The sequence below is a fragment of the Medicago sativa genome, chromosome 7 (assembly GCF_051527215.1).
Source record: "Medicago sativa cultivar Bolivia chromosome 7, Bolivia_mono, whole genome shotgun sequence".
Lineage (NCBI taxonomy): Eukaryota > Viridiplantae > Streptophyta > Magnoliopsida > Fabales > Fabaceae > Medicago > Medicago sativa.
The window spans coordinates 14,954,372-14,979,212 of record NC_140755.1 but is presented as its reverse complement, the minus strand read 5'-3'; the positions used below and the strand labels follow the sequence as shown (position 1 = coordinate 14,979,212).

At 33.6% G+C, this 24,841-nt stretch overlaps 2 protein-coding genes across 4 annotated transcripts; one reads left to right on the top strand and one right to left on the bottom strand.

The window, feature by feature from the left end:
- Positions 1–24,710, top strand: LOC146904505 (uncharacterized). 3 transcript variants are annotated; one of them, XR_015017582.1, is made up of 9 exons: positions 1–637; positions 1,178–2,282; positions 2,707–2,982; positions 3,096–3,872; positions 7,042–7,586; positions 14,641–14,688; positions 14,846–17,670; positions 18,528–18,604; positions 24,440–24,710. XR_015017582.1 is itself a non-coding variant. In XM_085722862.1 (8 exons), exons 1-7 carry the CDS (start codon positions 150–152, stop codon positions 17,664–17,666), a joined length of 6,060 nt encoding a protein of 2,019 aa, XP_085578988.1. In that variant the 5' UTR covers positions 1–149; the 3' UTR covers positions 17,667–17,670; positions 18,523–18,711. The 3 variants fall into 3 exon arrangements, 1 of the variants encoding a protein (XP_085578988.1); XR_015017581.1 differs by having other exon boundaries at positions 18,523–18,604; XM_085722862.1 differs by lacking the exon at positions 24,440–24,710 and having other exon boundaries at positions 18,523–18,711.
- On the bottom strand, positions 21,238–22,774 carry LOC146904506 (uncharacterized). Its single transcript, XM_085728302.1, has 2 exons — positions 22,037–22,774; positions 21,238–21,642 (listed from the first exon to the last, which is right to left on the bottom strand). The coding sequence occupies exons 1-2, from the start codon at positions 22,772–22,774 to the stop codon at positions 21,238–21,240; spliced, it is 1,143 nt and encodes a 380-aa protein (XP_085584428.1).
- Positions 24,711–24,841: the final 131 nt, after the last annotated feature.

The following is a 24,841-nucleotide window of genomic DNA, read 5'->3' as shown; positions in this document are numbered from 1 at the left end:
AGATGAGTTTGAACAAGTATATCGTATTTTTTTTTTTTTTGAAGGAAACAAGTATATCGTATTGTATCTCATCATTACTATTATTATTATTATTCTGCATTTGTGTCTTGTAACTACCGTTGACTTGATTGAAATTGATCGAAACAATTATGTCCTCCTCCTCTGATCATCCATGGATCTACGACGTGTTCATAAGTTTCAGAGGGGCGGATACTCGCTACAGTATCGTTTCTCATCTCTATGCTGCACTTGAAAACTCAGGAGTCAACACTTTTCTTGATGATGAGAAGCTTACAAAGGGAAATAAGCTGGGAGAAGAAATAGAGAGAGCAATAGAAGGGTCTCAGATATCTATTGTTGTGATCTCGGCGAACTATGTAGACTCTAGCTGGTGTCTTAACGAACTTGTACATATCTTGGAATGCCAAAAAACTTATGGCCAGTTGGTTATACCCCTCTTTTACCATGTTGACCCATCAGTTGTCCGTAAGCAGACGGGTAATTTTGGGAAAGACTTGGAAGTAACTGCAATAAAAATATACTCAGATTATCAACAAAGAAAAGATCTGTTGTCCAAGTGGAGGAGCGCACTCACCCAAGTTGCAAATCTATCCGGATGGGATGCCAGCAATTTCAGGTAATAAATACTTTTTTTTTCAGGTAATAAATACTTATATTTGAGAATAAACCCAATTTTATTGAGGTTATAATGGGAGTATTTCATAATTGGGTTTTTTTTTTTTTTTTTTTTTAAATCTCTTTTAACTTTTCATTTTAATCTTCCTACAATTTTTATTCGAGTTTTTTAGTCCCAAAAAGTTTTTCATCACAACTTTTGTTCATGCTTTAAGTCAATGTATATATATCGTTTGAAATTTGATTTTTTTTTTCAGTCAAAATTAATACATTATAAAACTCTCTTATATTTCATATGTTTTGTTAAAAAATTCAAATTTATTTTTTGGAGAGATTTTTATAATATTTTAAACAATCTTGCAAAAACTCATTCAAAAAATCTCAAGGGTTCACATGATTTGACTTAAAAACAAGATGAAAAGTGATAAGGAAAATTTTGGAGTACCGAAAGTAGAAGAAATTTACAAGGATAAAAAACGTATCTAAGTGTTCATAATTTATGCGCAATCTTTGTCTTTATAACTATTTATTATTACCGAAGGAATGAAGGTGAACTAGTGCAGCAAATTGTTCAGCAAATTTTGAGCAAAATAGATATCTCATTGTTGTCTACTACGGATTTTCCAATTGGATTGGAATCCCGCGTGCAAGAAGTGATTGAGCTTATTGATGATCAATCAAGCAAGGTCTGTATGATAGGGATATGGGGAATGGGTGGATCCGGGAAAACAACTATGGCCAAAGCTATCTACAATCGAATCTATCGTAAATTCAACCGTAGAACAAGTTTCGTCGAAAGTATTCGAGAAGTTTGCGATCATAATAGTAAAGGGGTTATTCATTTACAACAACAACTTCTTTTAGATCTCCTGCAAATAAAACAGGAGATTCATAGCATTGCATTGGGGATAACTAAGATCAAAAAAAGACTTCGGAGACAAAAGACCTTCATCGTACTGGATGATGTGACCAAACCAGAGCAATTAAAAGCTCTGTGTGCAAATCCTAAGTTGTTTGGTTCAGGAAGTGTACTGATTATTACAACTAGAGATGCAAGCCTTCTCAATTCACTTAGTAATGACCATATCTTCACAATGACGGAGATGAACGAACACCAGTCCCTTGAACTTTTCTGTTGGCATGCTTTTCAACAACCAAATCCAAGAGAAGGTTTTAGCGAACTCACTAATAAAGTAGTTGGTTATTGCGGAGGATTACCATTGGCTCTTGAAGTCCTTGGAAGTTGTTTATCAAAGAGGACAAACCGAGAATGGAGAAGTGCACTATCAAAGTTAAAGAAAACTCCCAACGATCAAGTGCAACAGAAACTGAGAATCAGCTACGATGGTTTAGAAGATTATACTGAAAAGGATATATTTCTTGACATATGTTGTTTCTTCATTGGAAAGAACAGAGCTGATGTTACAGTGATACTAAATGGTTGTGGACTTCATGCTGATATTGGAATAGCTGTCCTCATAGAGCGCAGTCTCATAAAAGTTGGAAAGAATAACAAGATTCAAATGCATGATTTGCTACGACACATGGGTAGATCAATTGTTGCCGAAAGTTTAGAAAAAGAGCCTGCGAAGCATAGTCGATTGTGGTTTCATGACGATGTGCTGGATGTTTTGTCAAAAAAAACTGTAAGAACTTTTGACCATCCTCTATAATTTTATAAAGATCATAAGTTTCTATTTTTTTTGCTGAACTAGTTTTGCTGTCCATAACTTTTGGCTGAAATTTTTTGGATGCATTATTTGCATTCTTACAAACGTGAGTAGTCTGCTGCACCTTTCCAGTTATATAAGTATATGTATTACTTTCTAGCTATGAAGCACCAACACAAACCCGACATTTTACAGTAAGACGTTGACAATGGTAATAAATTGAGAAAAAATAAACGATTGAATATAATCACATGTGTATGTATATTGTCTGGCACCAACGTATGTTGGATGCAAAACACACCCTCAATATGAAGTGTCGGTGCTACCTAGCTTTCTAGCAAGAAAAGCAAATGATGAACATTTTCCCTTACTTTCTCAGCTTTTTTTACTTAACATGCAGGGAACAGATACTATTGAGGGATTGAATTTGAAGTGGCAAAGAACAGACAGAATTAGCTTCGATACTAATGCTTTACAGGAGATGAAAAAACTGAGGCTTTTAAAACTTGATGGTGTTGACCTCATCGGAGATTATGGGTTAATTTCCAAACAATTGAGATGGGTGGATTGGCAACGATCTACCTTCAAATTTATACCCAATGATTTTGATCAAGGAAATCTAGTTGCTTTTGAATTAAAATATAGCAATGTTAGACAAGTTTGGCCGGAGACCAAGGTATAATAACATTTTCTTTTAAAACTTAGGTTGATAACATTATAATCTGTTGCCACCTTTATATTTGCTATTTTATTTTGTTATTTTTCTTTTAAACAATCATTTTCTTGCAGCTGTTAGACAAGCTGAAAATTCTCAATGTGAGTCATTCTAAGTACTTGAAAATCACCCCTGACTTTTCAAAATTACCGAATCTAGAAAAGCTCATTATGAAGGACTGTCCAAGCTTGTCTGAGGTACACCAGTCCATTGGGGACCTCAAGAATCTCGTTCTGATAAATTTTAGTGACTGTACAAGTCTTGGCAATCTTCCAATAGAGGCCTATCAATTGAAATCAGTGAAAACACTTATTCTTTCTGGTTGTTCAAAGATTGACAAATTGGAAGAAGATATATTGCAAATGGAATCCTTGACAGCTCTAATTGCAGCAGATACTGGTATCGAACAAGTGCCCTATTCAATAGCAAGATCAAAAAGCATTGCATACATATCTCTATGTGGATATGAAGGATTATCACGTGATGTTTTTCCTTCTCTCATTTGGTCTTGGATGTCGCCAACCAGAAATTCCCTATCCCGTATTTCTCCATTTGCAGGCAATTCGTTGTCTCTAGTTTCCTTGGATGTAGAGAGTAATAATACGGACTATCAATCACCAATTCTTACCGTCCTTTCAAAGCTTCGATGTGTTTGGTTTCAATGCCACTCAGAGAATCAACTTACTCAAGAATTAAGAAGATTTATTGATGATCTATATGATGTGAATTTTACTGAGTTGGAAACAACATCACATGGACACCAAATCACAAATCTTTCCTTAAAATCAATTGTGATTGGAATGGGAAATTCCCAAATAGTCATGGATACTCTTGACAAGAGCTTAGCACAGGTTCCTTCTCTATCCTTTCACCTTTACTGATATTTATTATTAATTAAGAGAACATGGTTTTCTTTTTTCTTCATTTCATTAAATGGTAGCATTAAGTTTTCTGAAAGTGACAAGAAATTTATTTAGGTATTCCTTTAGATAAACTAATATCAATGCTAGGGGTCATATATATCATAGTGTAACATATGTCAATACTGTAAAATTACAAGGAGCACTCTCTTCGATCCATATGCAATCTAAATTATGAAGAACATGTTTAGCTAAATAATAAGCAGCTTGGTTAGCTTCATGCCTTACATACAAAAAATTTGAACTACGAAAACAAGCACTAAAATTAATACAATCTTCAATAATAGAGTCGATATTAGGTGGGAGATTGTTGATTAACATTTGGACTCCTCCTTTTAGTGATTTCTACAAGCTTAGTGCTGAGACAGCATGTCCGATGTTGGGGGGGGGGGGGGGGGGGGAATTGGTTCATTGCTGGAAAGTCTTTTCATTACCAAATTCCGAAGTTGCCGAAGATTTAGCTATGCGGAAGGGTTTGAAATTTGCAATCTGAATCAGATGCTTCTAATGTGGTCAGAAGCATCTAATTCTTCTATGAAATTTAGAAAAGATATGTTCTTTCGCAAATTTCAAACCTTTCTGCAACTTCAGAATCTGGTAATGAAAAGACTAGCCAGCAACGACAACACCTTCGTTATCTCTCACCACAACATCAATGCTCCACTTACCCCCCCCCCCCCAATCGGACCTGTTGCATCAACATTATGTTTATAGAAATAACTAAAAGGAGGTGTCATTGAGCATCAGGTATTGACAAAGTTGGACCTCCACCGTACTAGCACTTAAAATTCTCACAACAAATCTTTGTGTCTTTTGAACAGTGACAGTCACGTCAACATCGATATCCTCAAAACATTTCTTATTTCTAGCATACCATACTTCATAACATAAGTCCAAAACATAGACTATAATATCCTCATCAGCATCAATAATATTTCTCACCATTCATTTTTGAAAAGGTACATACTTATAATCATGTGAATTATATACCACATCTAAAGAGGAAGCAAACGATATCTGCTTTGAGTCCGGGTATGCTCCATTTACCCCATTTACTTATAAGGATGTGTGACATGTGGCAAAATTATATCCAACGGTTAAAATTAAAAAGGCAAAAATAAACACACACACATGTGATTGTTACCGATCTCTCATATCCTTGCTCCATCTTTATTCTCCCAAACCCTTTTCCTAAATATTTAATTTCAACACAAATGCAATGAATACAAGGAAACCAGACACTAATTTTGAAACGCCGTTGTTTCTTACTCACAAACTCAGTCCGATTCCCAAACTCAGTCCGATTCGTTTCTTTCTCACGCCAAAACGTCGTTGTTTTATAAGTGATGGTGGCTATGATGGGCTGATTTATGATGTCAGCGCTGGACTTATTAGTGACGACGGTTGTGGTACGAAAAATATCCGCTCATGAAACTGCTGATTGGACATAAGCGAGCAACGATGAGAGCAAGAGATGTGGTTGGCGGCGATGGAGTAACCGACGGCGGCGAACGGAGGCGATGGAGTAATTGACGGTGGCGAACAGCGGAGATTGGATGGTTACAGGTTATGAGGGGAAGGGGTTGGACGAGATGTTAATTGAAGGAGAAAGTGAACAGTACTAAGCTAGGAATTTTGTTTTATTACTTATATTTGTTTTTCTAATTTCAACCATTAGATATTATTTTGCCACATGTCACACATCCGTATAAGTAAATGGGGTAAATGGAGCAAAGGTAAATGGAGCATACCCGGACTCATCTGGTTTGACCAATGACACTCCTTAAAAAGGTGTGAAATTGTCTCATTATATTGTCTACAAAGAACACACGATGGATCGCTACTTATTCTTTTTTAAAAAGATAAGTTTTTGCAGGTAGTTTTGCATGTAAAGTCCTCCAAGATAAATGGATGTGTCTTGAAATGCTTTTTATTTTCCATAATTTTTCCACACTTGGTGATCAATGTTTTGCATTAGCTAGCTCTGAAAGATATCTACTTCACGCCTTGCCTTTAAGAAATGGTATGAACTTTTCACAAAAAAATAGTTGACTGTGAAGCATCCCATACAAATTCATCTTGTAATTGAGAGAAAGAAATCGGCAATTGAAGAATTTCTTGAGCCTAAAAAGGAAGAAAAATTTCATTAATTGAAGGGGCATTCCAACATCGAATATCATGATGAATGAGGTTTGAGACAAACATAATATCACAATTAGGGTGTTTAGGGGACCAAATCTTGTGCCCATTTTGATAAGGAAGCCAATTATCCCCTCATACGTTAATTAGACGACCATCCCCTACTCTCCAAATACCAGCTTTCTAAATAACATCCACACAAGCTTGCAAAATATTTTTCCAAGTATAACTTGGACAATAACCAATTTATGAAGCTTTCAAGAAATTGCTTCTAAGAAAATACCTTGCTTTCAAACATTGTGAGATCAATAAGTCGTCGTTATGCATAATACGCCAACCTTGTTTGGACTTGGATCTTCTTATTACAAAATACAAAATCACCAATTCAACAGTTCTTTTTAAAATATATATATGTATAGTATATATACCTACAATCTAACAAGCAAATAAAGCTACAGTCTTGCAAGAATTAGGTAACTAGATAATTATTTTTACAGATACAGAGCTTTAAAATCTTTAGTTTATGATGTTTCTTTTCTCTCTACGTTAGTAGGAAATCCATAGCGGTAAGCTAAATGTTTCCATAATGTAACCCTTCATTAGAAAACAAAAGCTTCATGTTGTTGCATACGTCTATTCATAAAGAAGTGACAACAGTACTGTTAAAGCTTTGAAGAGAAAGTAATTGACTGGAAAAAAATGTCAGGTATTTTCTAAAATGTTGATAATAGGCCAGTAGATCAAGTTTACAAAAATCTTTTGCATAGAATGATAAGATCGTAGTGCAGAGGGAGAACTTGTAGGTAAACTTGTATCTGTTACAGTTGTTATTGAGAAAGCTACCTTAATGGAAAGCCGAAAGGAACTATATTGCCTGGATTCCTTGGATCAGTTTCCTTGTATACATTTGTCTGTTTAGAACACTATTTCATAAATAACTTAGCATATGTTCATGATACAGGGTTTGGCAACCAATTCTAGTCATTCTTTCCTTCCGGGTAACAATTATCCTTCTTGGTTAGCCTATAAATGCGAAGGATCTTCTGTACTTTTCCAAGTGCCTGAGGATAGTGATTGTTGCATGAAGGGAATAGCTTTATGTGTTCGTTATTTGTCAACACTTCAAAACCTGACAATTGAATGCTTTACTAGTGTCTTGATCATTAATTACACAAAACTCACTATCCAAATTTACAAGCGTGACACGATAATGTCCTTTAATGATGAAGATTGGCATGGTGTATTGTCAAATTTTGGTACTGGTGACAATGTGGAGATATTTGTAGCTTTGGCGCATGGGTTGATTGCTAAGAAGACAGCTGTCTATCTAATATATGACCCGTCCATTACTACGGAAATTGATGTTGATGCCAAGTCCAGTCCCTCGAGGTGTGATAATAAAAAGGATACGGATGAAGCAAGTAAAAGATACGAGAAAATTCTGAATCAATCAGAGGATGCTGATGAGAAAGGGGCTTTGGTGAATGATGTTGATGTCAGCATAAGGTAAAATTTTTGTTTTGCATTTGATAGTAGTATTTTAAAATTTATTTATGAGTTTCTTTCAAAAAAAAAATTTATTTAGGAGTATTGGTTATTTGAATGAAATTTTTATATGGATTTCATTATATGACAATTGTATAAGCTTCCTAATTTAATAGCGTATATGGATTTCTACGAGTCCGAGTACTTAATAAATATTTATTTTATTCTATATGTGGTAATCATTTTTCCTAAATCCAGTTAATTTTATCCGTCCATGCATCTATTAATTTACGGAGACTTTTTTTTTGTTGAAAGAATTAATTTACGGGGACTTAAAATATGGTTTATGTTTTCTATTTGTATGCACTCGTTAAGATATTCTTCCAGTACCGGTCCGTGGTGAATTTTATTTGAAAATACCATGCATACATAATTTTGGTCATCCTAAATGGACAACGCTGAGTAAATACACCAGTAAGAGGGAAAAATAAACTGTTATCCTATATTTATGCCGTAATAAATTTTTTTTTCTTATCATTTGATAGAAAATTGACAATGAAACACATCAAATTAGTGATATTAATGGTTTAACCGAATACATTCAGGCATTTTGGTGAACATCTTTTAATATATTAGTTGTAGACTTACAATCTAAAGAACAAATTTGGAAAATATCCATAGTAAAATGATATTGAATGTGTAACTTTGCATCGGTGTAGTTTAATCCTTCCTCACTCATTAAGAGAGTGAGTTAAAAAAAAGTGTCGGATAGAGAGTGATCGTAACACTCCTCGTATATATATATGGGATATTCTAACTTAAACCAACAAAAACCATGAAGGTTCAAGTTAGCAAGGGTGCACTTTTTCATTTAGACAAAAATATAAACCTACTACTATTATAAACCATTATTAAATGAATGGTAATTATGCAATTTTAAAAAAATTGTAACAGTTTTTATGTTTTTTTTTTGTCAAAACCATTTTCTCTTTCTTTTTAATGTTGTCAAAATCGTTTTGTTTTTTTTTTTTTTTGGGTTGTTTAATGTTTCTAATTGTGACATTAATATGTTCATAACAAAAGTGGGTCTAACTTACTAAATTGGTGCAAGTTAACAAATATTTTATAATGAAAATTATTATATTAACCCTCAAATTAATACTCCATCTGTTTCAAAATACATGTCCAAGTCAACCACTTCACATATGCCAATGTACAATTTTGACCGTTAATATCTTTAATTATCTAAAGTAAAAAATTATAAAAATTTAATATTTTGAAAATATTTGTCCACTACACCATTTTTCAATTTACACAACGCCACAAAACCATGGGGTTAAGCCCCAAAACCGTTGCCTATACGAACACGCCACGGTTATCCGTGTGTGGTATATACGGGCGTTGCCTATTCTATAGGCCACGGTTATTTCACTTTAACCCACAAAATAATCCAACCGTCGCCTAAAATGATGGAAGAGACCACGGATTCGCTGATCGTTTTAGACCACGGTTTGGTTTAGGCAACGGCTTTCATTGACAGTTTTAGGCTACGGTATTTTCTAAAGCCACGCTGACAAACCGTGGCAAAAAGAAATTTATAAAAAAAAAACAACAATTACCAGCGTATCCCCTAAATATCCTGCCATGATGCTACATTTTTCAAAATAATAATGGCCAACCCCTTGATTCTACACATGCATCTAATATAAGACTCCACATGACAATTTTTCAATTTGAACACATCAAATATATACTTCAATCAACAATCTTAAAATTATACAAGTTTTTTAATAAGTACCTGCCAAAATTAGCATCTAAATGGTCTACTGAAGTGGTTACATCTTAAATTAAATTTTTCATCAATTGACAACAAACTTCAACTCATAGTCAACTTTTGACACCTAAACAACATTCAAGACTTTCAATATGTTAATGAGTCCAACGCTTCTTTGAAGTGTTGAATTGAATTCTTTCTTGAATAGATAATGAGGGAAAAAAATAAAGACTTATATTCATGATAGTTAAAATTAAATTAAGCCACAATATACTCTTTTTTCAATTAAACTCATCATATTATCTGAGTCTCCAAACCGTATCTTCTTGCGAATCTTCGCATCTTTGTCTGCAACATAAATAATAGGGTGAAATAAAAGAATATCATAAAAGACCAAACAGCCTAAAAACACAATTACTCACTTTTAAAATTAGCATAGGCCAATGCAACCTAGAAATTTAAATATAGATCAATTTGCAGAAGGTAATAGCCTCACCATTCAAATACTAGATTTTTGTAAGACATAACGTTGAACCAATCAATTCTATCCATGGAAAACATTAATTGTAATGTTAAATCAAGAATAGATGTACATACTTTACACTTAAAATTGAATGAGGACGCTTAATTCTTTGCTCCTCTTCTTGAGAAATTGTCATCTCTTAATGAGATCTTAAATAGTTGGTGCACATTACTCTACAACTACTTCAAGGTACGTTAAGACCCACAAAATTGCAAAAGAAATAATGAACAATGAAGAATCTATGAAGGATGGATTATGACAGGACACTGTCACTAATTAAAAAAAAACAAAGGACACCGGCACACCGCTACATATATATTAATTTCGCTATATAGGTGTCAAACATCGGTTCAAGGAGTGTCAAAGCAAAGAAAAAAATTATTTTATTTTGGACACTTATGTGACTTGTCCGATACATGTCGTACGAGTATCGTACAAGTGTCGGACACCACAACACATCTAGATAGCAGGAATACTTTTTTTTGGCTCATTCCTATTAGAAAATTGAGGAAGAACCCACTATGCCCGTTAACAAGTCATTAGAGTGAACACTCAATCCACATGTTAACTTATATATGATGCGTACGTGTTTCATAACCACTTTATGTTAAACTAAAAGCAAATTTAGTATAGAATGAGCAAATATAGTATATACTTTCAAAGGTCCATTTGATAAGTGTAAAGAGTGCACATGGCATGTCATACATATCACTAACAAATCTCTAAGAAGAATTCAACAATATTTCATTATTGTTAGCAAGTCTAAAGAGTACACATGTCATACATATCATTAACAAATCTCCATTTTTAAAGGTCCAATGCATATCCATACCAATATGAAGCAAGAGAAAAAGTCTCAGAAACAAATGACAAAGAACAAACACCAAGTGGATTTATAAATAGCTTCAAGTGTTTAATAGACTTACTTTGTAGTGATTCTTGAGCTCTGTCACACTATGCCATGTATAATGAGATAATGCAAACCCATTAAAGGATACAATGATAATGTTATAACTTCAAAACATGTAGATTTTTGTAAGACACTAGATTAAATTGAACACAAAAAAAAAAAAAGATTCAAACTTGAAAACAAATGATTCAAAATCAAAGACTTGTTGAGATTCAAACCCACATCTTCTTTGCTTAAGAATAGTACCAAAATTCAATTTCTCAACAAGTAATTTACTCACTTCATCAAAGAATCACAACTAAAGATTAGTTGATAACCTAACCCCTCTTTTGAGAATAACTTATAAAATCATCAAAATTAGAATTCTCCAATGTCAGACAAGAAACCTAAGTTAAGAAATTGATGGGACTGTTCTGATACAAAGCAAATCAATAGTTAAAAAATCTAAAAACACAAACCCTAATACTGTGACTTTGGAGAATAAGCGAAAATTGAAAGCAATAAGAAATTCTAGAAGCTATCTCAAGGAAAATCGATGGAGAAATAAAGAGACAAACCAGATCTAACTTCAGATTCTTTTCTGACTATGAAGTGTGATGGGGTTGTGTTTGTTACCCTTCGTACTTCTGTTGGTGATAGGGTTCCTCGATTGGTTCGATTGAAAAACGGATGCTTGCGAAGAAGAAGAAAGAGAACGATCTGTGTGTTTTCAGGGAAAGGTTTGAGCGATTTGGAGAAGAAAAGAGCGACATACAAATGAAAGAGATTTTGCTGATTTTGTCTTCTATAAAATAAAAAATAAAAAAGTAAAAAAATAAAAGGATAAATAAGGTTTGTTTTTTTAGGAAGGTTTTTAGGAATAGAGAAATAAATTATTTATTCCCATTGACGTACAATTACACCAAAAGGCAAAAGTATAGCAAATATATCTTTTCATTTCCAAATAAAAAAAAACTTTTTTTTCTTTAAAAAATATTATTTTTATATTATTTTTATCCTTTAAAAAAATATTTTTTATATTATAAATTTTTATCTATCTTAATGACATCAACAATATAAAATTATTAAAGACAATCTTTCAGACTAGAGCTGTCAAAACGGGCTACCCGACCTGTTTAGGGCCGACCCTGACGGACTTCGGGCTTTATCGGGTTGAGCCAAAAAAGCCTGATTGAAAAACGGGCTTGAAATATGCTACTTGAGCCTGCCCTGCATGGGCCGCAGGCTAAACGGGTCGGTCTGTATTAAAAATTATATATTTTTTATAAAAAGTATTATAAAATACTCCTATAAAATTCTTTTAAATAATATTTTTAATATGTTTAAATAATTCCTTCCTTCAAAAAAAAAATAATTCCTAGCAAAAAAAAAATTGTAAACATTTTCGTACAAACGTCTTAAACTAAAATGGAAAGGAAATCAATTTTAAATAAATTACATATGTTATGGTTATAGATATTTATATATTCGATCTTTAAAATTATAAATAATGAAACGAATCTATAATATATATAAAGAAAACAACCCCCTTTCAGCACTTTTGTGCTGACTTTTTCCCTTTTCAAAAAAACTCTCAATTTTCAATACAAAATAGCACATGTAACAAATAGATAAGAATAAATTTAAATATTAAAACAAATATAACAAACATGATATGAATATATATATATATATATATATATATATGTCTATTTTTTTTCTTTATCACTTAAAAAGTGTAACAAACAAAATAAGTATATATATTTTTTTTCCTATAAAAACTCGGGCTCAATATTTAAGGCCCAAGCCCGATAATTAATCGGACTAAACGACCTGGTCCATACAGGTCGGCCCGTGTTAATAGCTCTAGTTCAGACGGACATTCCCAAATTTATCCATTTATCTTAGTTTATTTTATCATTTTTATTTTAATTATCAATTGAAAATTATTTTTTAAGGAATCAAAAATTAGTTATATCCCATTAAAATAACAACAATCCATAACAATTGGAACAAAATTTTAAGAATAATTATTGCCACGTGGCACACTAAAATTTTAAGAATAATTATTGGTTTCAACCTTTTTTTTTTAAATCTCCCAATGATATTATTATGTTTTACTATTCTTTTGTTCATTATTTTTATTGAGAATAATTATGAAATAATAATTCTTTTTAGAAATTACTAAGCTTTAATCCTATCACATTGTCTTCTTTTTTAAACTAGGGTGTCCATGTCAACTGAGCTATATTGATGAGGACTATTGGCCAAATTATTAAAATTGATAAAATAAACAAATTAAAATTAAATTTTATATTTTTTCTAAAAAATTTATATTTTATAAACTAAATCATAAAATTAATAATAAAATATTTGAATTTCATTGTAAATATAAAGAATTCAAGTATTTACCATAACAATATTATTCTTCCAAACTCGTTGGAATAGAATATGTCATTTGAGTTTTTTTTTTCACCACTATTTCATTCTTATAAATATTTAATTTTAATTCGCTTATTTTTTCAAAAAAAATTGACCAATAGTCTCCATAGACATAGCTCAATTGGCAGGGACATCACAATTATAGAAATAATTTTATATTTTTTTATAATTATTCTCAATAAAAATAATGAACAACATAATAATAATATCATTGGAAGATTAAAAAAACGGGGGTTCATGGACCCATACCAAAGTACAGGGGTATAAAATAATAATAAAATGTTGGAATATTTAAATTTTAATTCTAAAAAATTTGTATTTTAGTGTGCCACGTGGCGTGTAATAACTGATTCACATGACACACCGTTAATTTTACTTCTTTTTTTTTTAACAGAACTTAATATAAGGACTAATAACAAAATTTTACAACCATGGATTAATGTCGAATAAAAAAAAGTACAGGGACTAATATCAAAACAATGACAACGTGAAGGGAAAATCACATATTCAAGCTTTGAAAGTTTAAGCATAATTAATTTTTTTATATCAAGAACTAAAACTACGTGCTGAAATTTTAAACATACAAATTTGTCAATTTTTATTTATTAGGACCAAAAATGAGATTTGGTCATTCACTATATTTTATACAAAAAAAAACTTATTTAATCCAAAAGTAAATATAATTTCTATTTTCTACCATTTTATTAATAAGAAAAATAGAGGGAAATGCTAGGTGGGCTACAGAGATCTTCGTGCCACGGTTTCAAAATTCACAGGCAACGGTTATCTAAAGAGAGGCCTAATATATTCTAAAACCGTGGACAAAACCTATTGATGCCACGATTTTGCAGAGGTTGCCTAGTTATGAAAGAAAGGGCAACAGTTTTATAATGTGGTTTATATATTAACAGGTAACTACCGTTGCGTGTAAGGAATAGGCAACGGATTTATTATTCCCACGATTAAGTAGTCGTGGCCTAATTTGAATAGACAACGCTTTTCAAAAAGCTGGTGGACATAGTATAGAAACCTGCCTACGTGTAAAAATCTGTCGCCTATATCACTTTAAGCCACGCTTATCCAGCCGTGGTCTAAAGTTTCGTTGCCTAAGGTCAAAAATGTTGTAGTGGTCGAGACAAATCAAACAACATCTTACATGTTAATATTTGTATTTATGCATCAGTTAAAAAGTATGGTCAAAGTAAATAGTGCACATTGCAAAAATTGGACATATATTGTGAAACAGAGGGAGTAGTTTTAAATAATAAAGATGAATTATATTTGTGTCCAAATGAAAAGGAACACACTTGTAATTGGACCTTCATGTTTTTTTAAAAAAAAATCATTATAACTAATTAGGACAAATAGGCTTTCCCATGTTTAGTGAAACTTGTCTGTTCCCCATATTTGACACCATCTCATTTTGTCTTTTCTGCTCTCTTTGAAGGATGGCCGATCAAATTCCATACGCTGTTGCTGAAAGCCTCTTTAACAGGTGAATACAGTTTCTTTTTGTATAATAAATATCAAGGTTTTTCTAAGATGTGTAAATTTACACATGTTAAGGAATATTCTTAACATGTTTTTTAAAATAGAAGAGAAGTGTGGAAATGAAAGTAATTAATTAGTGCATAAACTTTTTGTTTTTATAGGTTGGCTTCTGCAGCCTTTCGTGAACATGGACGGATTGATGGTGTTATGGATGAGTTGGAAAGGCTTAAGAACTCTGTTGAATGCATAAGAGTTGTGCTCCTTGATGCCCAGGAGAAACAGGAACAAAATTGGATAACAAAGCTCAAAGATGTGCTTCTTCTTGCAGATGACTTGCTAGATGAGTTTATTATTGAAGGTATGAAATACAAAATGACATGGGTATTTCATTCATTATCTTCAAATCATACTTATATTCGCCGAACAATGGTTCCTAAATTTGAAAAAGTACAAAAAAAGTTTGATGATGTGGTGGAAGAAATGGCTAAGTTGAAATTAAGCCCAAAAGCTGTGATGGTTAAGCAAACTGACAGTTTTAGGAACAAATCTATCTCTTTTTTGTTAGAATCAAATATTAATGGAAGGGAAAATGATAAAAAGGAGATTATAAATCTCTTGAGGCAGCCACAGGGGAATATCTCGTCAATTGCTATTGTAGGTATTGGAGGTATAGGCAAGACAACTCTTGCTCAGTTCATATATAATGATGTGGAAGTGCAAAACCATTTTGAAAAGAAAATGTGGGTATGTGTATCTAATAACTTTGATGTCAAGACTATTGTGAAGAAAATGTTGGAATCATTAATCAATAGCAAAATTGATGATAAGTTATCATTTAATTACATACAACATACACTTCGTGAGAATTTAACTGCTGAAAGGTACTTGTTAGTCTTGGATGACATTTGCAATGTTAGTCATGAAAAATGGACTCAATTGAAAACTTATTTGATGTGTGGTGCTGAAGATAGCAAGGTTTTAATGACAACTCGTAGTAAAATTGTGTCAGAGAGACTGGAAGCAAGCAACCTCTATGATTTGAATGGTTTAACTCTAGATGCATCTTGGCGTATGTTAAAGAAAATCACATTTGAGAATGAAACCAGTGGAGTGACCAAAAGACTTGAATCAACTGGTAAAGAAATAGCAAAAAAGTGCATGGGAGTTCCACTAGCAATTAGAACATTGGGAGGCCTATTACAGAGTAAAAGGGAAGAAAGAGAATGGACCGATGTCTTAGAAGGCGACTTTTGGGAATTATGCAAAGACAAAGAAAGCATTATGTCCATCCTAAAATTGAGTTACCAAAGTTTGTCGCTTCGGTTGAGACAATGTTTTGCTTATTGCTCTTTATTTCCTAAGGATCGGGAAATCGAGAAGGATCTATTGATTCAACTTTGGATAGCACATGGTTATCTTGAATGCTCAGATGAAAATCAACTCCTAGAAGATGTCGGAAACGAATTCGTGAAGATTTTCTTGATGAAGTCATTTTTCCAAGATGCAAAAGTGGGTGAAGATGGTGATATTGTTAGCTTCAAAATGCATGATTTAATGCATGATCTTGCAACGCAAGTAGCTGGCAATGATTGTTGTTACATGGAAAGCGTGGCTAAAAGATATATACAAAGGCCCATGCATGTATCGTTGGAACCCAATGCAGTTCATTTATTGGGCTCATTAGATGCAAGCAGGCTGCGAACTTTGATTTTTCTGTCTTCCAATGAGGAGGAGGAATTGAATGGGGATGAATTGTCAGTTATTTTAAATTTCAAACACTTACGTGTCTTGAAGCTGTCATATTGCTCTTTAAGCAAGTTGACTGGTTCAATTGGAAATTTGAAACATTTAAGGTATCTTAACTTATCACACTGCAGAGGACTGGGAAGTCTTCACAAATCAATTAGCTGTCTTGTTTTCTTACAAACACTAATATTGACACCTAATGAAAAGGTGGAGATTTCTACAACGGCTGTATCAAAATTAATCAACTTGAGAAACCTTCACATCTCTGATTGGGAAGCTTCCAGAGATGAGACACCATCTGGATTTTTTAAATGGAGCATTTGGCTATATGAAGGGATGGTTTTTTCAAACTGGCTTTCTCCACTCACAAATATTGTTGAAATATCTTTCTTTTTGTGCGGAAGTCTGCAGTATCTCCCACCGTTGGAGCGTCTCCCATTCCTTAAGTCACTTCATGTAAGTTTCCTAGAAGAACTGGAGTACATATATTATGATCAAGATTTTACTTCAGCATTCTTTCCATCTTTGGAGAGCATCTCTTTTCAGCTTTGTTACAAGTTGAAGGGATGGCGGAGGATGGGAGATGGTTTCCACAATACTAACTGTTCACAAAATCTTTCATTGCCTCCCTTTCCCCGTCTTTCTCAATTATCAATCAGAGGATGTCGTATGTTGACTTGTATGCCTACCTTTCCAAATCTTGAGAACGGGTTGAAATTGTCTAATTGTGGGGTGGAAACATTGGTAGCAACATTGAACACAGTAGCAGTAGAAAGTTTGAATGACTTCCCTCCTCTTTCCATGCTCAAATCCTTACACATTGATGGAGCGAGACTGGATGTGAAAAGTATCCCAAATGTTTGGATGCAAAATCTTACTTCTCTCCAGCTTCTTCAAATTAATTGGTTTTCATGTCAAGCGTTACAGGAAATCGAAACTTGGTTTAAGTATGACGTCGTGTGTCTTCCTTCTCTACTAACAATTGCCTTTCATAATTGTGAAGACCTAAAGGCATTGCCAGATTGGATATGCAATCTCTCATCGCTTCGGCATCTTAGGGTGTATGATTGCATTAATTTGGCATCACTGCCTGAAGGAATGCCCTGTCTAACCAACTTACAGACCCTAGAAATCATTGGATGTCCTATCTTAGTTGAAGAATGCCAGACACAAAACGGTGAAACTTGCCACAAAATTGGCCATGTCCCAAAGATAATCTTATCATCTCTTCATTAAAAAGGTACCCATTACCTCTACAAACAATTAATTTTCGGATTTTCAAAAGTAAATGGCTTTCAGTATTGTAACCAGGATAAACTTTTTACTTTCTATCTCTGTTTTTCCCCTTGTTGCCTTGAGACTTCAGTAATTATTGCATTAACTCGTTTAACTAATGAAATCTTTTTTGCTAGTTTCAATTCATTCACATTTCTTTTCCTTCTAGCTAATAAATCTTAAAAAAAATGTTCACACTTTCATTTTCTTCTCTTCACTCATTCAGGCGTTTTCATTTGCATTTTTAAGTTGAAGGTGAATTTTTAAATTGCTGTTTTAGCAGTTTAAGTTAACTGTGAAAATGGCAAAATAATGAAAAAAAAGAACTTCTGGTTTGGCCAATGAAAATGGTAAGAATCAATAATTCATATGCTGTATCTCTGTAGCATCTTTGATAGCAACTCTTTTTTTTTTTTTTTTTTTTTTTTGAGATACTGAAGATTTTGTTAAATTGCAGGATTTGCATAATATTATGCATCACTTATTTAATTAGGTACTTTGAGTTTGGTCGTTATCTTGACTTGTTTTTTGATAAAACTTTAACTAGTTATAAATAGTTATATAGATTTAAATATGCAAAACTAAATAAATTAGATTATTTTTTGGCTTAGATTAATTTTGTAATGATTAGGAGATGGATCAGTGGTACATGCATTAGATATTTTTTGGCTACTTTCTCCCCTTTCTACTTCTCATTCCTATGATGATATTTGCATGCAGTTTTATTACAGAATTTTCTTCTTAATCCACTACATTATTTGTATTTATGGACTATCCTACTGATTTGACTTATTATCTTGTTGCCATTATTTGTTAGCATAGGGAGGAAACACTTTTTCTTCTATTATCAAAACAAAGCAGTACATAAGAGCTTCTTTCCACTCCACATGATTCTTTATGTAAGTTTCCTCTTGCACCACAACTTCAAGAATATGATTTTTTCGTTTCCTCTTTATTTTCCTGAAAGATAGTATCGTAAATTGTATTACAATAGAAAATGCAACTACAGAAAGGAAGAATATATAAGAGTTATATTCGGAGAAAGTGCTGTGGTGTGGATTATTATTCTACTATTCTCTGCTATGCAAACTCATATCAGAGGAAATTAAAAATTAACTGCCATTGTTAGTTACAATGGAAAACTGAAGCTCCAAACTAAGTAACTGAAATTAAAACAATCTAGAGGGCACAAGTTAAAAAGCAAAATATAGAAATATAATTTTGAAAATTGTGCATTCAATATGTTAAAAGCTTAAAATTTAATTTTTCAATACAAAATTTATGTTTTAATTCCTTTTTTAGAATTTTAACTTGTACCTTTGGGCACAAGTTAGCATGGCCCAAGAAAGAAATAAGCAACCATAAATAATTACAATATCATTTTCAAAGTTTTGGTACAATTTAAAATTAATTATTTAACAGGCTTAAATGTAATTCATGTCCCTAAAATATACCATCTTATAATTTGCCTGATTTAGTGGATGATGTGGTCAGGCAAGGAGATGATCTTTGTTTGCCGGAGATAACAGAAAATGTGTAAAAAATTAAACACAAGACTTGAGATGCATGAAAATGTGCAGAGTGCTAGGTTACCTTCATTGCTACTAAACATGCTAAAACTTAAAATGTATTGACAGTTTATTGCTGATTTTCTTTGTCTCGTTAATCTTAATGTGCTTGCTTGTTGTGGATTCGATGAAAAATCACACCAATAATAAACTTGATGTGTGGAGCAAGGGATAGTCAAGCAACCAAACAAAGTGTATGGAAGTTATAATCACAAACAAAAGTAGAAAACGAGAAAAAGAAAAAGAGAACACAAAAGAATTTGTTTACCCAGTTCGATCCAAATTGACCTAGTCCGGGGGAGAGCAGCCATCCATTTCACTATAATGATGAGTAACTTTACAAAAGAGATATCAATGGGTTACAAGAATAAGTCTCCCGCCTAATTCTACCCAAAGCCCCACTCTCTTCCCGTAACCAAGAAACTCAATCCTAATAGTGTTTCCCAAGGTGAATCAACCCTCAAACCCTAGTGTTTGTTGCCAAGAGACAAACTCTATACAAACCTTAGTTTTGTTGTTGTCTTTCTAAACCCTTGATTGAGCCCCCTCTATCTCAAGGTTTACACTGATACAATGTCTATATTTATAGTAAAAGCATCCCTCATAAATTGGAACCAAATCAGGCCCATAAAAATACGTTTTATTTTTATTCTTCTGTGCGAAATCGTTCTCTGATTTTGCCAGATCGTGCTCCAATTTTTTACGAATGGAAAGTGCCAATTCTGCTCCAAAAATCGTACTACGATTTTTCAAATCGTGCTCCGATTTTGACATCTTCAGCAAACTTCAATTTCTCCAATTTTGAATCACTTTCACAACAATCTCCACCTTGACTCGAAATTAGTGATGATGCCAATTTAACATCAACACCTTGCTGCTCTTTCCCTTGCTTCCCACTAAACCAAGTAGCTCCATAGATGTCTGAATTTCTGACTCAACATCCTTCACCCAGCTTGGACTTAGCACAAGCACACATAGAAGTATCACTCCCCCTGAATATATGGTCTTATGGCTGACTACTTACAGGAATATTCCATTACTCCCCCTGAATACATGCATACATATATTTTGACCAGACAAAAACTCCTAATGCATAGACATAAAAACTTCATGATCTGGGCATAAGATTTTTCAAGGAATATTCACTAACTAGCAAACCTATCAGCAGATACATGCTAGTAGACCTATCAAAGGTCACACAAACCACTTAGACTTTAAAAAGTCATACACACAGACATGTTCCATAATATAAAGATGTAGCAGGGAACATGTACACTAAGAATTCTAAGAAAAATAAATTCTCAGAATTACATCCAGATGTTGCAGCTTCAGTGCCAACATCTGCACAGGGTCTCGCAGACATGTTCCAACCTTTTATAGAGCAGCTTCAGAGAACATGTACATCATCTGAGAAAAATAGATTCTCAGAAGCATCACAGAGATGTTGTGGCACAAGTTCTAACATCTACACTGGTCTTCTTAGACATGTTCTAACATTCCAAAGAGCATCAACAAGGAACAAGTACATAAAAAAAAACTGAGAACAAATTCTCATATCATCACTAAGACCATCAAGATGTTGAAACATGAGTGCCAACATCTACACATAACCTGACATAGTTGCAAAATAAATGCAACAACATGAATAACAGTCATATCAATCAGACATACACAAACAGGCATATAGATACATGCAGAAGAGCACATATACAAAAAGACATATGGAGTATAGATATACAAAAATTTTCTCCCCCTTTTTAGCCGCAAAATATGCCAAACACATCAGAGAGTAAAGGAAATAAACAGAAGAAATAACTAGAAGGAAAATATATAAGAATAGTACTAATAGAGTACCAAAGGAAATAAAGTGCAGAAAATATATGGTTACAGACCAACATAGGCACACACAGGTGCACAAAAATATTCAGGGCATTGCCCGCAAAATAAAAATAGAAAAAGAAACATCATTCAACAGTTCTAGAACTGCTATCTGAGTCTCCCTTGCTGTCCTCATTGCCATTGTCTGCTTTATCTGCTTCTTCATCTTCCTCCTGTTCATTTGCAGCTGTGTTTTCACTTTCCAGGGAGTGAATCATCAGCTCAAACTGAGCTTTCCTTTCATCCAGCAGTACATAGATATCCTTGATGGCAGCCACAATTTCCTGCTTTGTCATTGTTCCTACAGCAGGTGCACTTCCAGATGTTCCAACAATGTCAGGAACATGATCAGCACCAAACAGTTTATGGTGCAAGGTTAGAGGAGATTCCCTCTTGGCAGGGATATTTTTAACATTCTTGATGTTGGGATGTTGGTTGAGAATGATGTTACAGAGTAAAGGTAGGAAAAACGATAGGAAATTTAATAGCATCTGTTTTGGTGTGCCTCACAGTTTGTTCAAAAATGTAAGCACCAAAATCCATCTTGGTCTTAGTACCTATAACAGATAAATCTCCCAAGCCCAGTGGCAACATCTGAAGAATCAGTGGTAGGTACCCAATTTACTGCAGCAATTCTATTTAGAATGGCATACTTTACAGACAACTTAACAGATGAAATCTTTTTCTTCTTGGGCCAAGCTTTGACTTGGTTGACAGTGATTTCTTTGCAAATTTGACTATTAGTTGCCTTTAACTCAGAGAAATTGTTTTCTTTAACACCAAGAAATTTGTTGATGATGTTGACATAAAAATTGACACACCCACATCTCACATACACCTATATTCTCTGCTAAGGGGATTGTCACAATTATTTGAGATGTTTACCAAAAACTCCCTAACAAGCTGTTCATAGCAATTATCAAGATTGCAAATTGTCTTGATCAGACCTGCTTCTCTGATGAGTTTCATTACAGCTTCAATTTCTAATGCTTCCTTCCCAAGCTCTCTTTCCAATGCCAGCCTCCTGTGATAAATGAACTTCCACCTTTGGGCGTTTTCAGGAAGATGAAATGAAACCTTGGCAATAGGAACATTTTCCACAGTCTGCACATTCTTCTTTCCAGCTGACTTCTTATTGGTAGAGGAGATGATGTTTACATCATCTTCATCAACATCATTTTCAGATTCACTCATAGATGCAATTTTTCTCTTCTTTGTTCTGCCAACTATAGTCTTTACCTTCACCTTACTCCAACCTTTCTTTGGACCTATACCAACATTCTTGGTCCTATTCTTTGGGGTTTCAGCCTCAGAGGGAATTGCATTCCCTTTACCACTTCTTAGTCTTTTGGCCACACTCCCACCAAATTTCCTGCTCAGTGGAACGTCATCTGAATCTATATCATCAACATCCACCACATTTTCTTCATCCTTTTTACCAGCAACATCCTCCTTTGGATCAGTCTCCACTTCATTCTGCTCTGCTCCAATCCGTTTCTCTTTTTCAGAGGAGGAGTTCATAGTATTATCACCAGACACTTGCTCCTGTTCAGAATCATTCTTATGAGCATATTCATCTTCAGGAGATCCAACATCATCAGGTTGCTTTTTCAGTTGGTCCATGTGTAACACTCTGAAGTTTATATTTAATTGGTGAATCATGATAGTTAGAGGAATTCTCGAGTTTAAGATTGAATTGATGTTATGATGTTTAAATTTTATGTTAAATATGAGGGAATAGATTATGATGGTTAATGACGTACTAGGAGGATTATCAAGATGAGGAGGAAAACCAATAAATAAAATAATATAGGAAAAGGGGGAGGTGCCGAATAGAAGAAAATAATTAAGTGGGGGAGGGAGGAGTAAAAATAATAGAAAATTGAATAAGAAGATTAATGGTAGGAGGCTAGCCCAAGTATAAATAGAGAATTAACAATCAGAGGTCTCATTATCTATTGAACGTGAAAAGGAATAGAGGAGAGGAGCGGAGGCAGAGAAAACCCTAGTGCAACAAGGTCAAGCCAAAACCAGATTTTTCAAAAGATTCGAGGTAAGGGGGAGATTCCTTTCACTCTAGGGTATCTATTCTATGTTGGGGGTTGTTTGAACTCTTTAGATGTTAATGATGTTATGATGTGAATTTCGATAAAAAAAATAACGATGAAGGTATATGATGATGATGTTGAAAGGTTAGAATTGGGGGAATCTAGTTCAGGGTTTTGAATAGAGTCTATAGCCCTAACAAGGGTAGATAAATAGGCAGGTTAATGGAGAATTAGTGTTGGAATGATAGGGTAACCTTAGGATGATGATTTGGGAGTTTTGTAATTGAGTTTAGTGGTTTAAAAGTGATTAATGGGTGAAAAACACACTTTGAAACTGATTTTTGAAGTTGTCTGTCAACTGAAAATCGAGACCCGAAGTGCTAAAATCGACCCCTGATTTTGAGCAGCGTTTCACACTTTTGGTTCTGCAAAAATCGGGCCCTGAATTTTGAAAATTGGCCCCCAATTTTTGTCAGACCACCTGAGAAAATTCAACTTTTTCACCATTTTCCGTTTTGAACTGGGTCTCGGTGTAAGATGAAAGTTGTAGGTATGGAAGTTAGCTTTCTAATGGAATTGCTTTGAGTCCCATATGATTTTTAGATTATGAGTTACGGTAAAAATACTACAGATAGGTATTCAAACAAATTTATGAAAATTCAGGAGGACCCTTTCAACGGATTCCAAAACCACTTTGAAAATTAAATGGAGTTTAAGAGAGCCGTTAGAGTGAGAAACAAATTTAATTATCCTAAACTAATAAACAAAAAAAAATTAGGAAGTGTACTTAGGCATAATAAAAGGTTATTAATTCAAATTTAATGATCCTAAGTGATGTTTGGTGAGTCTTCATGCATCATATCATATTGCATAATGACGAATGACGAATGACGAAATGTATGCTTCAGTAACACATCTCTGAACTACATTATTATGACGATAGGATCCGGTATCGGCATGCATGTAGGTCTAGGAATGAAGTATGTTGCATATAGGTCCTGCATAGGAAGAACCTTGATATGTGCTAATGATGTGAATTGGTGTGAATACTAAAGGTGTGTGCATAATGTTGTATGTATTTTATGACTCTATTACGTGAGCGGTGTAATATTTATGAATGATGATTGAAGATGTTATGATGAATAATTTCTTTTCTCATGTATTCCAATATATGTTATGATGTGAATTCTCACCCCTTGCTGTTGTATGTGTGTTTGGTGTCTGTACTTCTTGGGTACAGATACACAGGAAGAGGAGAATTAGCTTTGCGGGACGCTTAGAAGGTGGCAACGGGAATATACCTCCGTAGCTATTTATATTTACCATTAAGTAGTCGAATAAATGTGTGCTCTGATCTGTAACACTTGGGTTGGGGTTAAACGTTGAATATCTTTATTTTATGATGTTAAAGAACCATGACTTTCATGTTACTAATCAGCAAATGCTGATGGAGGATTTGATGTCTTGAAATTATGAAGTTTTCTTTATGTAAAGTATTTTCTATTGTTGAGTACGATGCACTATTTACTTATTTAATGTATGACCGACGAATGACGAAGTGTAACATCCTTTTTATCTTAATAGGCGACATGTGTATAGAGCACTGTAGATGCCTAACTTTTAAGTGTGCTTGTCTTGACAA